The sequence below is a fragment of the Maniola jurtina genome, chromosome 7 (genome assembly GCF_905333055.1).
Source record: "Maniola jurtina chromosome 7, ilManJurt1.1, whole genome shotgun sequence".
In the NCBI taxonomy this organism is placed as follows: domain Eukaryota; kingdom Metazoa; phylum Arthropoda; class Insecta; order Lepidoptera; family Nymphalidae; genus Maniola; species Maniola jurtina.
The window spans coordinates 12,562,401-12,580,114 of NC_060035.1; the positions used below are offsets into that span (position 1 = coordinate 12,562,401).

The following is a 17,714-nucleotide window of genomic DNA, read 5'->3' on the forward strand; positions in this document are numbered from 1 at the left end:
GTACAAGATAATAATATTTTTCACGATAATAACTCACTAATATTTTCAGATTGTCACCCTTTTAACCCCCGACCCAAAAAGAGGGGTGTTATAAGTTTGACGTGTGTATCTGTGTATCAGTCTGTGGCATCGTAGCTCCTAAACTATTGAATCGATTTTAATTTAGTTTTTTTTTGAAAGGTGGCTTGATCGAGAGTGTTCTTAGCTATACAATCCAAGAAAATCGGTTCAGTCCTTTTAAAGTTATCAGCTCTTTTCTAGTTAATGTAACCTTCATTTGTCGGGGTGGTATTTTTTAATTTACACTTGTTGGTGCGTACGGTTCGCCCGGTGATGTAAATAGCTACTCACCTAAATCTCTCTGAAGAGTTTTAGGTACGAATTCCAGTTGCTTTGATAATATAGAAAATTAGTTAAATGTATCTGGTTGGTGCATTTAAATATTAACATTTGCTTTTTTTGGGTAAGGTCTGACGAAATCACAAACACAATCTTTATGATAAATTATTATACTTTTATTACGTCATATTTAAATTTATTAACTTTTACATTTGTGTCAAATAAATGTTGTTCCTCTTACGTTAGTATATTTTCGAATGTCGTAGTTTTAAAACCACTCTTACAGGTAACCTCTCCACGTTTATTAGCCACTCCCCTTTTTATCTTATCGTTATCGGCCAATCCAAATTGTACAATGAATAAACTTAGTGACTAATATACAAATCATCAAGCTCGTTTAACAAATCATCTAAGAAATAAAGATGTTTTCATCTTATATATTGATTACAAATATTATCCTTTATTATGCTACAATTCATCAACTAAAAACTATAAGAATTTTATATACAGTACGTTTATCGATCAGATGTTGAACAACTTCAGCCAATCAATGACGCCTTCTAATATGATGTTATGATTTGTTATGATTTGAGTGGCGCCAACTATTTAATCAGTAACTTCTATACGTTTATAGATAATTAATATGGGCCAAGCTTACAGCTCGGCCATCCTGTTTTAAGCGAGTCTCATCGCTTTTAAAAAAAAATTAAAACTTAAGTAACATGTAAACTTCACAACCAAAATGACAAAGACTTAGTTCAACAAAACAAAAAAAAAAATTAAGATAGTAATTAATTAAATTAATATTCTTGCTAACCTTAACTAGAAGGAATATACAGTTTGATTGATACATTGGTATTGATTATGATTGCAACTTAATTTTAGAGCACTCGCAGCAACCCTTTCCATCCGATATAATTAGAAAATAGCAGACAAACTCAATTCAATTCCAAACTATTTACCCTCGCAACTTTACCTGCCAGTCTACAGTAGCACTCAAATTTAGCCTTTAATCTAAAATTCATTTTTCTGTTCTCTTCCGCTAATATTAAAATAAAAAGATGCAGACACTCTAAATTTATAAATAATTTTTCAAAAATCATAAAGATATCAAAAATTGCGAGACCAGCAGCAACTAAAGGAGGCCTCAATTTAATCAAAGAAGGTAGGTATATGCATAAAGTCCGAAGTATCAATTATAACTCACAAGCCAATATTTTACAGGAACACTCAATAGAGATTTGGGGATGAGCATGTAAAACTAATTACTAAAAACTACTTTAAAGGGTTTCAAGTATCTCAAAATAAATTGTTAAAAGTTCTGTTCCAACTAGACTCTCCTCCCCACTAAAGAATTATATAAGAAAACTGATGAACTATATTATATAAGTCAATTATACAAATTCAAAATATGTCTATTTGTTAGGAAAATACTATTAAAGTCCGTACATACACGCATCACTTTAAAGCTAAATCTCATAAATATGGTACACAAAACGAACATACCTATTATGCTACAATTACATAAAGCTAGGACTAATTATGGTATGAAAACTACCTAGCTCTACTACATAATGTACTTGCCGAAACTCATACTGGAGGAAAAATCTTTTACAAAGTTTAAAGTTTAATCAAACAGTGTCAAACACCATAGATATCTTAGCTAGATGTAGGTATAGTTTGTTAACGAATATAACGTGTTTTGACTTTTTATATTATTGTATAGTCACCATACCTTTAAAGATTATGTTTTCTTCTATATTTATATTTAGAATCGGGAGCGATTCTTAATATGAATATGTGTAAGTGAACTTCTTGTCCTTTTGATAAAATAAACTCTATAGACTTAAAGTTAATCGCCGCCAGTTCTCGATTTAAATCACAAAACATTTTCATACACTTTCAACGCAATAGTTTTACGCACATTTCTTCTTCCCTTCTTATTGGAAAATCGCGGATTCCGAGCCTTGGCGCGTCTCTCTTCTACCGGGATACATATATGATTGTCCTTATTTCCCTCCAGATCCAAATTTTTAATGACCCTTATCCTAGGGTCCACCTCCTTCCCTCCAGATCCAAATTTTTAATGACCCTTATCCTAGGGTCCACCTCCTTCCCTCCAGATCCAAATTTTTAATGACCCTTATCCTAGGGTCCACCTCTTTGCTCCTATAGGACCATAGCCCGTAACCTCGGGGCTTTCTTTTTCGTCCTTTCCTTCCTTGGGACTTTGTGTCCCTGACCCATACCTAGTTTTGGGTCTTCCTTTTCCACATTTGTTCATTTCCAACATCCTTGGATCCTGCAAACATAAAACACTTTGAGTAGACCGTTCATTTAATTTTGTTTCATAAGCATCCATCATAATACAATCCGACCTAAGAGAAGTAATTTTACTTGGTAACCTAGAAAACCTATTATCATTATTATAATTTAGTTTTCTCCAGTTCCGTACCCCTCGAAGGGTGCCTACGAGACCCTATTTTCTAAACCTCTGCTCTCCGTCCGTCTGTCCGTCTGCACGTGCGTCACGGCCTGAACCGTGAACGGCGTATCGTGAACCGTGATAGATAGAGAGTTGAAAGGAACGTGATTACGGATGTATGAAAATCCTATGCCTGGTTGCTTCCAATTCAAACTTTTTCTTTAATGTAGATTACGCTTCCCATATTTCTTACAATTACCTATTGTTTTTTTTTTTTTTTCTAGCAAAATCCACATTCTGAAGTACTAATGGACAATGTTAAACAAACGCCAGGGTACAGTAGTTGCGTTACTTGTGCCTCTTAACCATATAATATCTACATGCAAAAAGAATCTTTGATTTATAATTTCACATGATACTTATATATTTTATTTTAGCCATAATATGCACCATATGGCGTACTTTGTCATTTCGAGTAACATAAGCAGAACTACCAAATTCGACCCTGGGAACGACACAGTCGCGACTCGCCGCCGAATGATACCTATTAGTTTATCATTAATTCCTTTTCATAGAGAAAAGCGATATCAACATAATAGCAGGGAAAAAAAAATGAAATAAATATTCCGTTCGATACATCTCTATTCTCTACGACATCAAGATCTCTATCACAAGCTAATCGATCATAAAGATTAGAAGAAAGTAGGTACCTTATACATTATTTTATATGTTAACCGTAATGACCCGCATCTGTTCGATTTTCCTTTATTCGTTTCGTAAAAGATTCATCCTCGTACGTCCATCATCATCATCATCGTCATCTACATCGTCATCATCATAAGGTCACTGTTGAACATAAACCTTCCCTAGTAAGCACCACACGTACTGTCCTCAGCCTTCCTCATTCAACCCCTGGTTCCTATTGATACAAACCACTAAACCCCCCCCATCAAATGTGTACCTATCTACATCCATCCATCATACAAAATGCCGTGCTGGTTGATGTGATGAGCGACAAACATAAAATTAAAACATAAAATTGCCATCAAACATAAAATCACTTCCAATAAAACAATTTACGCAAAAGTTGAAAAAAATGGCTGCAAGGAAAAAATTTCTATTCTTTAGAAGAATATTTCCAACATGATAAAAAACAATTTTGATTTGATTGACATCTTTACGACATTTTATTTATTAATGAGTTCATGACATTGATCCATGTTCATCACTGGCTTTTTCCATTTTTTAATCGGACATTTTAATTATTTGACACTATCTTCATTATGTGTTTACTTATCTGTTTTAACTTTAATATCTGATCTGATTTGTTTTTTTTTTATTTTTTTGTTAAAATCTAGTTCAATTTGTATCCAAGTGTATCTAATAATAATAAATTAATGCATGTCATATAAACTGCATGAAAATCTACATTTATGAAATAATGATTATACTTATCACTTCATTTATAATTAACATTCAAAATATTTGTACGCCGATACGGCTAATGTGTTTGAACTATGTAATAATTACCAACATCTTGTAACACACATTATGCAAATAAAGGATTATTATTATTATTAAAGTGTTAACCTCTTCAATACGTCATGGAACTGTAGGAATAGCCATGGAAGACCTCCCAACCGAACGTTGATATTTTGTGTAAGTGGTTTCACGAGTCAAAAAAAATATTCTTGTCCATAAAGGAACAAGCCACGATATAGATTCTTCTATCGGAACTTAAATATTCCAATCACTGCATGCATTCCAACTAATCAGTTTGCTACTGTATATTTGAAGTTGATAATAAATAAAAATGTTAGCTTAGTTAAATTCCTATGATAATTCGATTTTTGGTGCATCAACCAGTTTCACCTATTATGTAAAATTAAATATATATATATATTTTATTTTTTTTTTTTTTATTACCGGCTGTACATTTTAAACTAACCTAAGCAAAATATACTTTCTTACTAATAACTTAATCTTAAAAATTTTCAAGAGGATCCTTCCGCCTCAAATTAACTCAATGATAAAAATGAACAGGAAACTTTAAATGTTGTAAAATCCAGCCAATGCTTCGTACCTTGCTTTATTAATCCAATAGGTACTTCTTTGGATTTTGTCAAAACAAAACACTTTTACTTGTTGAGTGTATAAAAATAAATAATGTAATAAATCAATTAACTGTTAAAGCTAATAACTTTTACAGAAAGCGAACCTCATGATATCTCTTATGAGTTTTAAGCGTAAAATTACCACGCCGAAAATAAAACATGAGCTGACAGTATTCTTATTTGATATACGTAATCCAGTAATACTATATCTATCTACATAATTCGTAAATATGTATGTATAGTTTGTAAGTTACTATTTCACTTTATGCTGTTTCAATGCTTTAAGTTATTATTTTTATCTTTGTCTCATTTTTTTAGTTTAGCCTCATTCTATTTTTAAACTTACTATTTCGCTATAATATTTACAAGTAACCTCATCGAAGACTACACGGTCTTCTGATAACCCAACAAGCATTTATCCAACAGCTATCGCTTTCACCCGAACGGAGGTTCCCTGAAATATACTGAGATAACAATACCTAGTTGACACATGGATGTACAAGAGCGGCAACAAGCTATGACCCCCTCTAGTCATAACTATATCTTTATGATTGTAACATTTCAAACAGTGAAAGTATGTATAAACGATTTCGTCCATAGGACATGCGCTCTAAAGAATGTTAATATAATTATCAGCAACTAAAATCTTGAAGAAACTAATAGGTACAACTTGTCTTTGAAGTATGAAAATATGCACATTTATCAAGTATACCAGTTCATCAAACATTAAAGTACGCATTTATAAAATGATATCTCACTTATTAATCAAGATAACTACCTGTTTATCAAACCTACCCTACCAAATATAAATAACTACTCACCAAATGTAATGCTTTATAACTTAAGTAAAAATATGAAACAAATGTGCATCAACCACATACATACACTCTTCAAATTCATCCATTTATCAAAATGTTATATAATATAACCATTCACCAAATCCATTATATACTTAGTTCATTAAATAGTTTAGTCAAACTTTACTCCACTTGCCACGATTGCAAATTTTCAAACCAACCAGTTTCAACCATTGTGCCTCCAAAATAATCAGCCGCAACCATTGCAGCTCATATCACTTGATAATGCATCCCTCCCTCAGAAAAACAGGCATTAGGAATGTCTTTCCAAGACGCGCGAGAGACAGCCACCGTGGCTTTTCGTGAGATTTAATCCAAATTGAACTAATGCCTAAATAAATGATTTAATTAGAGGGCGATTGCTTTTGCAACCTCTAACCGTCCAATCAAACACCGAAAGTATTCAATAATCCGAGACGTAAATAAAAACCCGTCAGAACACCGTATTTATAAAAAAAGAGACAAGAAAAAGATTCCTCCTCGCAATAGATTGCGTGACATCCAACAAGTGAATTATCGACTTTATTACACAACTTATCCTCAACATGTTTTACATCATTTCCTACAATTGAAATCTTTCTATTTTAAATACCCTAACTACAACTTCATAATCCAACCAAAAATCACACTAGATTTATCCCTCGGTCCCACATCTTTAATGCTTTTTTTTTCTGTTTGGGTAACTAAAACAAAAAAAAATATATACTCATGTTATAAAACGTTGTCAAAGCTTTCCTGAACGCGCTAAATAAGCAAAAACATAAAATCAGGCGAAATGCCAGACCAGCCGAAAAACCTTCAATGCTTAATCATTAAATACTACCGGCGCTCCTAAGCGAAATTTATAAGGCACCGCATTTCGATTTTATCAAATAGACTGATTCAATTTCGAGAGCACAACAAACGTGGTTTCCTGAGAGTTTCGTTAACTAAATGCATATCGAAACTGAACTATCGCGAAGCGAGTCAAGCGAGCGTGAATTTTTTTTTAAAATATATTTCTGGGATAATGTCATGCCACAAACGCGAGCGTAGTGCAAAGATATTTGCCTAAAATTTCTTTCGTACAACAAAGAAAATAGTATTTTGGTAGTAGGTACTTATTATCGCGCCCTGCCCTAAGGGCAGTACTGTAGGTATATTACCATTAAAAAAAAAACTTACTCTAATTTTAATAGAACATTTGCCAGGAATTTAACCCGCCAAGCGATGTTAATCCAATAAAAACAAAATCATATTGCATTTAAATGCGGCAGTACACAGTTAATTACGTGAATACAGGTAAAAAAAAAAACCCCGCTGCCCATATACTATACCTACCTACTACTCGTAGTACTCAAATTATTGTGCCAGTATTAAAAGTAAATTAGCTGTTATCTAGCGTGGTAGACTACGGCCTAAACCCTTCTCATTCTGTGAGGAGACACTTGTTGCTCAGTAGTGGGCCGGCCATGGGTTGTTCATGGTGAGCTGTTATCAGCAAAGTTATGTTTGAAACTCAAACATTACGCGTTTCAAGTGGTAAAAATAGATAAATGAAAACATTTCTCCTCACTTTTGTAAAAAAAAACACTTATTTATGCACCCCGTATTTAAAACTATCTGACTACCTACCTACCATAATTTTAAATTTAGTTAAAGAATAACCAGATAAGATAAACCTACTTTTACACCCATTTTAGGATTTATATTTCTCAAAATGCTCAATTTATTAACCCTGGTCACTATTACTTTATTACAACGGATCACCTTCATTTTTATCAATTAACATTTTATATCCCCAATCACTTAGTAACCATTACAAGTAGAGACGGATTATTTCACTGGCAGGCGTAAAACGAAAAACTATTTCATGTAACTTTTTCTACCTTATCCCAAAGCGGTTTACAAAAAATAATAATTTCACAAAACAACATTCAAGATGCCCAATGAGTGCTGTGTGATAATATCGCGTCACTGTGTGCTAGAAAAAGGAAAACATCTATCTATACAATGAATGCAGCAAACGATTGAACCTAAATCCAGAAATTCACCTTCCGTAAAACAAAACCACTATGTGAAAATAAATCCCTATCGTAACTCTTAACCAAACTAATGCGGCACACGATTACAAGTGTGAAGATTGAAATACCACGTTCCGTAAGATATTCACCTGTGCAATCATTCAATGAGAAATAAAACCCCGGCAGGACATAGTAGATACATCCTGAAAACTATTTAAAAGTAACAATAACGCCCATCATTAAGTAAACCACACTTTTTATATTGTTTAACACTATCTTCACTATCTATTCCATTGTACCCACGATACAGGATAACCTAGTGCGGGTACCACCAAACACAGGAAAATTGTACAAGACTGTTTTTGTAAATAAACATTTTTCATTTTTCATTGTAAAATAAGCCTTCTAAATACCTCAATGTTATTTAAACCACAATTTGAAGGTCGATCGCATTTGTATAACCAATATACAAGATGAATTATACAAATGTGGGTAATTCTAGGTATCATAACGTTATATAATTTCCATTCCAACTCGGAGCATAACAAAATGATAACTAAATGTAGAACAAACAAAACGAAAACCCACACAAATAAAAAAAAATTACCATTAATAGGTATCAATAAAAATAAAATCATGGAAAGATCCTACCCGTTTATCCAGAAATCCTTTGATGCCATGACTAGGTACTTTGATATATTGAGGCCCAAATATAGGCCTTGTGCTCCAAAATGTCTGTGGTCTACTAGACCTCCACTTCTTTCTCGTTCCTCTGTATATTTCCACTTGTTTCTCTGAGTCGTGAGCGTGACAAGAAAATATTATATTTTCTTGATGTCCCTCTTCTGACCTTTTGGGTAAGGTCTGACGAAATCACAAACACAATCTTTATGATAAATTATTATACTTTTATTACGTCATATTTAAATTTATTAACTTTTACATTTGTGTCAAATAAATGTTGTTCCTCTTACGTTAGTATATTTTCGAATGTCGTAGTTTTAAAACCACTCTTACAGGTAACCTCTCCACGTTTATTAGCCACTCCCCTTTTTATCTTATCGTTATCGGCCAATCCAAATTGTACAATGAATAAACTTAGTGACTAATATACAAATCATCAAGCTCGTTTAACAAATCATCTAAGAAATAAAGATGTTTTCATCTTATATATTGATTACAAATATTATCCTTTATTATGCTACAATTCATCAACTAAAAACTATAAGAATTTTATATACAGTACGTTTATCGATCAGATGTTGAACAACTTCAGCCAATCAATGACGCCTTCTAATATGATGTTATGATTTGTTATGATTTGAGTGGCGCCAACTATTTAATCAGTAACTTCTATACGTTTATAGATAATTAATATGGGCCAAGCTTACACTTTAATGGTGAAGTAAAATATCGTAAGGAAAATTGCATGCCCGAAAGTAATCCATAATGTTCTCAAAGGCGTGTGAAGTCTGTCAATCCGCACTTGTAAAGTGTGGTAGACTATATGGCTTAAATAGCGCCCCCTTTCCAAATTGATCACATAATGGTAAGAGTTTTCTTGGTTCTTGGCATTATTAATACGGTGAGTTCCGAGATCCTTTCACATACAACTCGATTAAAATTGAAATTCAATTCAAACTGTAAATATTTCAATCCAAACTGTTTTGCCTACTGAATTGTTTTCGATAAAATGTTGTGCAACTAGAGTAGATTTACGTAATTTGCAATCCTACTTGAATTACAAACAAATAAACAGAAACAAAACAGAAAAATTTCAAAAAAATAAAAAGCGGCCAAGTGCGAGTCAGACTCGCGCACTGAGGGTTCCGTACTCGGGTATTTTTTCCAACATTTTGCACGATAAGTCAAAAACTATTATCCGTAAAAATAAATAAAAACCTGTTTTAGAATGTACAGGTAAAGCCCTTTTATATGATACCCCACTTGGTATAGTTATCGTACTTTGAAAATTGAAACATGTTTTAATTTTTTTTTTAATGATGTGACCACAAATTCGTGGTTTTCAGATTTATTCCTGTACTTGTGCTATAAGACCTACCTACCTATAAAACTTACCTACCTGCCCATGATTATAGGTAAACGGGAAGTACCCTATAGGTTTCTTGACAGACACGACAGACAGACAGACAAAAAAGTGATCCTATAAGGGTTCCGTTTTTCCTTTTGAGGTACGGAACCCTAAAAAACCGATTTCAATTACGTTAAATAGTAAAAATAGTAGAATAATATAAAAAAAGTTGCCTCCATTTTTCTGGTGCAAAACCTGTCAAGCGCCAAACCTGTTTTCAAGGAAATTAATAGACTTTCCCACGAAATGTCTGCATGTGATTGCCGTTTAGACGAGTTATTAACAGGGCTCTCTCCGTCACTCGTTTCATACAATCGTAGTTCCAATTTCATTTGAATATTAAGCAACCAAAGTCCATGAAATTTTGCAGACATATTCTAGAAACTAATATCTGTGTCTGTGGTGTTTTAGATTTTTCTAAATATTTGTAGTTTTAAAATTACAGGGGCTCAAAGATTTGTATGAAAATTTTTAAGACCGCGTAACTTTGAAACCGAATATTTTAACAGAAATCTGGAAAATCACAGACATAGATATTAGTTTCTAGAATATGTCTGCAAAATTTCATGGAATTTGGTTGCTTAATATTCAAATGAAATTGGAACTACGATTGTATGAAACGAGTGACGGAGAGTGCCCTCTTAACATATTGATATAATATATAATTATTTATTATACAAAAAATCAAATTAATTATATGTATACCTAGTCCATCGTATCATTATTAAGCGCAATTATAGAGTAGAATTAATTAGGTTCAAAAGGGTGTTTGAACTTTAAAGCGATTTATCAAAATTAAAAAAAAACTATGGTTGTATGACGATGAATGGAGCTGGACTTCTTTGGTTAGGTCATTAATTAATTATTGTCTAAAAATATAATGAAATTCTGGGTTCCATACATTTCCTAGGAAATATCCCAGGAATAGCCCTATCCTGGGATATTTCAAAGTTAACTTGGAGACATTAATAATTAATTTATTATTAAATAAATCGGGTTTAGAGTTGAATTGTACATTCGGGAAAACTTGTGAAAAGTCTACAGATATTAATTTTTTTTCGGTTATAAAGTTTAAAGTGAGGTATTAAAAGAAAGCTACAGTCTCGACTCCCAAAAAATCTTTTCGTTTCTATCTTTTATTGAGTACTTACTACAAATTATTGTGTTTGTAGTGGGTAATCACAGACAAATGGATTATCGCTGGTGGTAAAAACAAATCGAAGTTATATGTAGGTAAATGATAAAAGAGCGTGGATTTGACCTGCAGCTCGCTCCAGCAATGTGCGTGACTTCAATTACTTTTATACATGGCATAATATTGTATATCAAATCTTTGAAAAGAGCAACCGCCGAGTTTCTTGCTGGTTCTTCTCGGTAGGAAAGGCATTCCGAACCAGTTGTAGATGCTTTTGATGAATCAAAAGTATTTGTAAAAGTCTAATTCAATAAAAATATTTTTTTGAATTTGAATATAATCGTTACATTAGCAAAAACGTCGGGATTCACGAAACTTACGAGTACCTATTATAATGGTGTTAATTTACAGTTTCTATGGCATCGAAATGAAATAATCCTAAAAAGTTATTTCTATAAAAAGATAAATCTAACATACCTACCTGACCATTTAGTCGTCTAGACATTTAAGGACTTTCGTAACGGAATCAACTTCTTAACTAACGTAAAAGGTGAATCAGTTAGCTCAAACAGATATACATATATATTTTTAACAACTTTCAAATTCGTTATGATGCTAAATTTTTGAACTTACTTAAATTTAAAGAATATAATATCTACGGTTGTATCACAAATTATTATTCCTGAAAACTAATTGATTTATTATAATTATGTCCTCACCTATGGTACTGAAACGAGGACACTGACAAACGGCCTTGTCCACAAATTCAAAGTTGCTTAGCGAGCTATGGAGAGGGCTATGTTAGGAGTTTCCCTGAAGGATAATATCCGAAATGAGGAGATCCGCAGGAGAACCAAGGTCACTGACATAGCCCAAACTATTAGCAAACTGAAGTGGCAGTGGGCAGGCCATACCTGTCGTAGAGGCGATGGCCGTTGAAGCCGGAAAGTGAAGTCTCCTTGAGTGGAGAACGCGTTTATGCAAGCGTAGTGTGGGATGCCCTCCAGCACGATGGACCGACGATATAAAGCGGCTGGCGGGAAGTAGCTGGATGAGGAAGGCTGAGGACCGGGTGTGGTGGCGCTCTTTAGGGAGGCCTATGTCCAACAGTGGACGTCCATAGCCTGATGATGATGATGATGAATTATGTAAAACGAGTCTCCAGCGGCAAAATTACTGAGCATTTTTTTCCAAATTTATAGGTTGGCTGCAATCAGACTTGCAGCTGGCAAGTGATGATGCAGCCTAAGATAGAGCGCGCTTGCCTAGAAGCGATTCATACTTGACTTAAAGGTACCTACATAAAAAGTGGAGTGGAAAACCTTAACTAATCAAGAATTGTAGAAGTAATTTCTAGAAATATTTGTGAAAATATAAAAGGTACTTGTACATAAAATTAGGTCTATAAGGCCGAGCCTTATTTTTTCAGTTAGAAATCCAAACAGATAGGTATGCCTTTTTAAATATCAGGAAAATAAATTATTAAATAAATTGAAGAGTGCATAATTTTTTATTTTGAGTTTGATAAGGAAATTGAAATAACTAAACACATAATATTATTATATCAGTCCTTTTATTGCTTTTTGTCTTTTGCATTTTGTATTCAGTCTACTTAACAGGGCTCTCTCCGTCACTCGCTTCATACAATCGTAGTTCCAATTTCATTTGAATATTAAGCAACCAAAGTCCATAAAATTTTGCAGACATATTCTAGAAACTAATATCTGTGTCTGTGGTGTTATAGATTTTTTTTAAAATATGTAGTTTTAAAATTACAGGGGCTCAAAGATTTGTATGCAAATTTTTAAGACCGCGGAACTTTGAAACCGAATATTTTAACAGAAATCTGGAAAACCACAGACATATATATTAGTTTCTAAAATATGTCTGCAAAATTTCATGGACTTTGGTTGCTTAATATTCAAATGAAATTGGAACTACGATTGTATGAAACGAGTGACGGAGAGAGCCCTCTTAATTTCTATTATTCTAACATACCTACCTAATTACCTACCTTCTACTTATTTGAATTACACTACACACAAAGAATTCAAAATTACTAGGCCTTTATTTGTTGTTATCAATAATAATTATTTTTTATACTATCAAAGTAATTCCTTAATCTTAAAAGTAACTATAATTTATATATCTATATTAAGTTTTAAATTGATACAAGTATTTGTAAAACATCACGCTTACGATCGGTATGGCCTTTACCTTCTTTTTCCTTCCACGAAGCTGTTTCACACATCATCATATCTTCTTCTATCCTGGCTTTTTCATTGTCCGCAACAATTTTCACGTTCTGTTTAACTCTTGAAGGCACTTTCTGTATATCTCCTAGTATGTCACTGAATCCGTCGTGTCTTTCAAGATTAATTTCCTGTTTGATATTAAAAATGTTGTGCGGTATCAATGTTTCGTTTTTACTTTTACGCTTTTCAAGTTTAATGTCGCTCTCTTTATTCATAACTGTTCCTCTAAAATTAACGATCACTGTTGGTTTCACTACAGTTTGAGATTCACGGTTGCCGATTTGACTTTGGCCTGCCATGGTGTTAACGAAGGGCTTGTCTGATGTTTCAACATCTGTTTCACTTTCACTTTCATTTGTATTTTTAATTGCAATTTTATCTTTATTTGCAGTTGGTTTTGGACGTTTTTGTTTCTTTGGTTTTTGTGTTGTCGTCATTATATCGTTGTACTCTGTTGGAGTGTTTATGTATACCACTACTTCTTTTTTAGGACTTTCTATATTTTCATCACTGCTATTCATCGTGAGACTTTTTGGAAAACGATATTTCAGTGATGGCATTTCTATTCTATCATTTCTTCGAGGCATGAATTCAAAGTCACTTGGTAATTGAAGCGGCTCATTATCGTATTCGTATCTGTCGTCGTTTTGTCCTATATTGTTTTCGTCATTCAAGTTTAAATCTTCGGGTAGTTGTGATCTGATTCTGAGAGACTGGATTACGTCGTTAAATATGGACCTTTTCTCGACCGATTTGGAAACTTCTCGATGTTTCGGCGGGTGAGCTGTAGCTATGATCATCAGATATGTGACACAAATGTAGCAATGCATCTGAAATAGAAAGCAAAATATTTAGAGCAAACATTAAAAATCAGGCATAGTGCGCGTTCGCCCGCAGAGGGTTAGCGCGGGGGGTGTGCGGGGCGTCCCCACCCCGGTTGCCATCTCAACCTGTCGCGCACTATCGTTCTAAGATGCCTAAAATTGAAAATATAGAGTTAATGATGAGAATGTCATTGTTGAGGTATTAAAACATTCTCTTTATATTATCTCCTTATTAACTTTACGGGATCTACTAAAAATTCCACTTGAATAGCATGGATTTTTTTGATATCATTATTTTTTTAAACATTGAACATCGATTAGAAACTGTATGTCTATAAAAACACAAAAAAATATATTTAGCACGTTTGGACTTTAAATAATTACTTAGGTATTATGCAAAAATATATGGCATATTTTATATTTTGAGCTTAATCAATATAGGTTCCTAAGTAAAAATACGTGAGTAAATTAGATTTTATAATTTTATTGACTACTAGCCGATGCCCGCGACTTCGCCCGCGTGAATTTAGGATTTTCGAAATCCCGTGGGAACTCTTTGATTTTCCGGGATAAAAAGTAGCCTATGTGCTAATCCAGGATATTATCTATCTTTATTCCAAATTTCAGCCAAATCCCTCCAGTAGTTTTTGCGTGAAGGAGTAACAAACATACACACACACACACACACACACACACACACACACACACACACACATACAAAGTTTCACCTTTATAATATTATAGTGTGATTATTTTGAGTAAATTAAATTTCTTACCTTCAGAAGCTAAGTGCGACCGGCTGGAATAAGTCAACAGATAGTTCTGTAGAGCCGTTTAGAACATAGTCGAAGGGTTGACTGAACCTACGTGAACTAGCCAGGTGTCGCCAATATGTTCAAGTCTAGATATTTTCAATAAAAAACTAAGCCGTACAAGTTTTAACCTAATAACTTACAACATTACTTGGATTCTATTGCATTTTACGCAATGTCATTGCACACAATTAAAGTGAATCATTTCATTAAAAGTAAATCATTTTTAGATTTTATTAAAAATGATTAAAAGTAAAAAATTATTAAGAGGGCTCTCTCCGTCACTCGTTTCCACTCGTTTCATACAATCGTAGTTCCAATTTCATTTGAATATTAAGCAACCTAAGTCCATGAAATTTTGCAGACATATTCTAGAAACTAATATCTATGTCTGTGGTTTTCCAGATTTCTGTTAAAATATTCGGTTTCAAAGTTACGCGGTCTTAAAAATTTTCATACAAATCTTGGAGCCCCTGTAATTTTAAAACTACATATTTTTAGAAAAATCTAAAACACCACAGACACAGATATTAGTTTCTAGAATATGTCTGCAAAATTTCATGGACTTTGGTTGCTTAATATTCAAATGAAATTGGAACTACGATTGTATGAAACGAGTGGAAACGAGTGACGGATAGAGCCCTGTTAAAGTCAAAACTTTTTTATGTACTTACTAAAAAGGATTGAAACTTACCAAAGAAAACTATATACGAGTATAAACCCAAACTCGAGTCCCATCTTGCCATACTACTTATGGTGTTTGGGAGATTTATTTCCATCATCAGGCTCTTCTCATAGTATTATTGAAAATCACTCATAAAAACAAACCAACTAAGTCCAAATTCGACGATTATGATATACCTAGGTATATTTTTAAAGAGTTCCCAGGTCCACTTTCCACTGTTAACTGTGACATGTTTTCAGGATAAAATATTCATGTATTCTATGCTCCAGTGAGCAATCCAGTATATAGAGTAGACAGACCTAAATCCTAAACCTGTGAATAACTATGATTTTTTATTGATTTTTCTTGTCGGAGGAAAAACATAAAGCAGAAGCTTTCACTGCAAGTTACAATCTTCCACAATCTATCATTGGGTCTACAGATATGTATATAGTTACACATACCTACTTGATATCTTGATATCGTGGGACCTTGACTGAAAAAAAAACCGGGCAAGTGTGCGTCAGACTTGCCCACTGAGGGTTCCGTAAAGCTTAGAAAGAAAAAATATAAAGTCACTTGGTTATACTACCGCGACCGTCTCAGCCTTTTATTGGAACAGCAAAACTGAGTTTGTCTGTAAAGGGTTTGTAAAAAAGTGGGCTAGGTAGAGACTTTATTTTATTTTTTTAACATTTGTATACCTAAACCTCTATCAAGTCAAATTGTTTCATATTTTCACCTTGCGACTTAGCTGGTTAAGGCTCCCTTTAAGAATCTGCAAATGAAGTCTTTTTATTATTATGATACCCCTACAAAAGTCGCACCATAAGGGTTCTTTTTTTACCATTTTGGTACGGAACCCTGAAAAGAAAGTGAGTAAATTAGGTATCTTCACAAATCAAAACAAACATATCATATTATTAACTAAATGATGTACGCGACCTCGTCCGCGTGGATATTATGTTTAAAAAATTCCGCGGGAATCATGAATTTTTACGGTGAAAAAAGTAGCCTTTCAGCCAAATCTGTCCTGTTGTTTTTGGGTGAAATAGTAACAAACATACACACACACACGCACATACAAATATATAGCTGACGCCCGCAACTTCGATTATGTGTATTTAAGTTTTTTCAAAATCCCGGAACTTTTTGATTTTCCGGTAAAAAAATTGCTTATGTAATCCAGGGTATAATCTATCACCATTTTGAATTTCAGCCAAATCCGTTCAGGAGTTCTTGCGTGAAATAGTAACAAAAATACACATACTTAAATATATCTATAATGTATCTGGTGTGATTTTCTTTTCTAAACCAATCAAAAGGTTGCTTACCCCTGAACAGAGTCAATAGCAACCTGTCTTGTCTGCCATAGTCGGGAACTAAGCTAACCCGGAAGCTGTTCCTGCAAACTTTCAATTATAAGAGGCATTTTCAACCTTATCTTCTGTGAAATAAGGAAGTATTAAGAGCAAGCGAAGTAATAGCAACGTTTTATATGAATATTTAATTTTTATAGAATACTTTATATCCTAGCTTTTCCAAAGATCCAGCGGCTCACATGTTTTAGTTGAATGTGTCTTTATCAATATGTTGTGCTTGTAGCTATTCTAATACTTTTATTTATTTTTTCCGGTACAAGTTAGCCCTTAACTGCGATTTCACCTACTGGTAAGTGATGATGCAGACTATAGAAGCGGGCTAACTTGGAAGGGGTAGGCATGGAGGTTTCATTAAACCCAAATCCCTAATCGGATTCCATGCGGCATCGGAATGGAACGCTAAATCGCTTGGCGTCATTGTTTTGTCGGTAGGGTGGTAACTAACCACGGCCGAAACCGCCTACCAGGCTACTACTACTAATAGACTACTAGATATATTGTTTAGTACTGTGTTTTGTGTGTGTTTGTGTGTGTTGTTTGTGTGTTGTGTGAACTAGATATATTGCAGGGTGGTCAAAAAGTCGTGGATCAAACGAAATAGGGAGATAGAGGAGGTCATTTCCAGCAAAAAATATTTCTACAGCATGGCCTTATTTAAATTGCCCTAAAAGTTATGAATATTTTTGAGATTTTTAACAAAATACCAGATTCTCTTACAATTAGACTAATTTAAAAAAAATGAGATAAAAGATAATAAAACAAACGATGCTGTGTCATTACTAGATAATGTATCAGCACTACAAACCTTCTAT

General features: G+C 33.5%; 1 protein-coding gene across 1 annotated transcript; it reads right to left on the minus strand.

The window, feature by feature from the left end:
- Positions 1 to 13,110: 13,110 nt before the first annotated feature.
- On the minus strand, positions 13,111 to 14,884 carry LOC123866557. Its single transcript, XM_045908198.1, has 2 exons — positions 14,821 to 14,884; positions 13,111 to 14,050 (listed from the first exon to the last, which is right to left on the minus strand). The coding sequence occupies exon 2, from the start codon at positions 14,048 to 14,050 to the stop codon at positions 13,127 to 13,129; it is 924 nt and encodes a 307-aa protein (XP_045764154.1). The 5' UTR covers positions 14,821 to 14,884; the 3' UTR covers positions 13,111 to 13,126.
- Between the last annotated feature and the right edge of the window lie 2,830 nt (positions 14,885 to 17,714).

Coding starts and splice junctions, on each gene's coding strand:
- LOC123866557 (XM_045908198.1), bottom strand. CDS start 14,050: ATGCATTGCTACATTTGTGTCACATATCTGATGATCATAGCTACAGCT.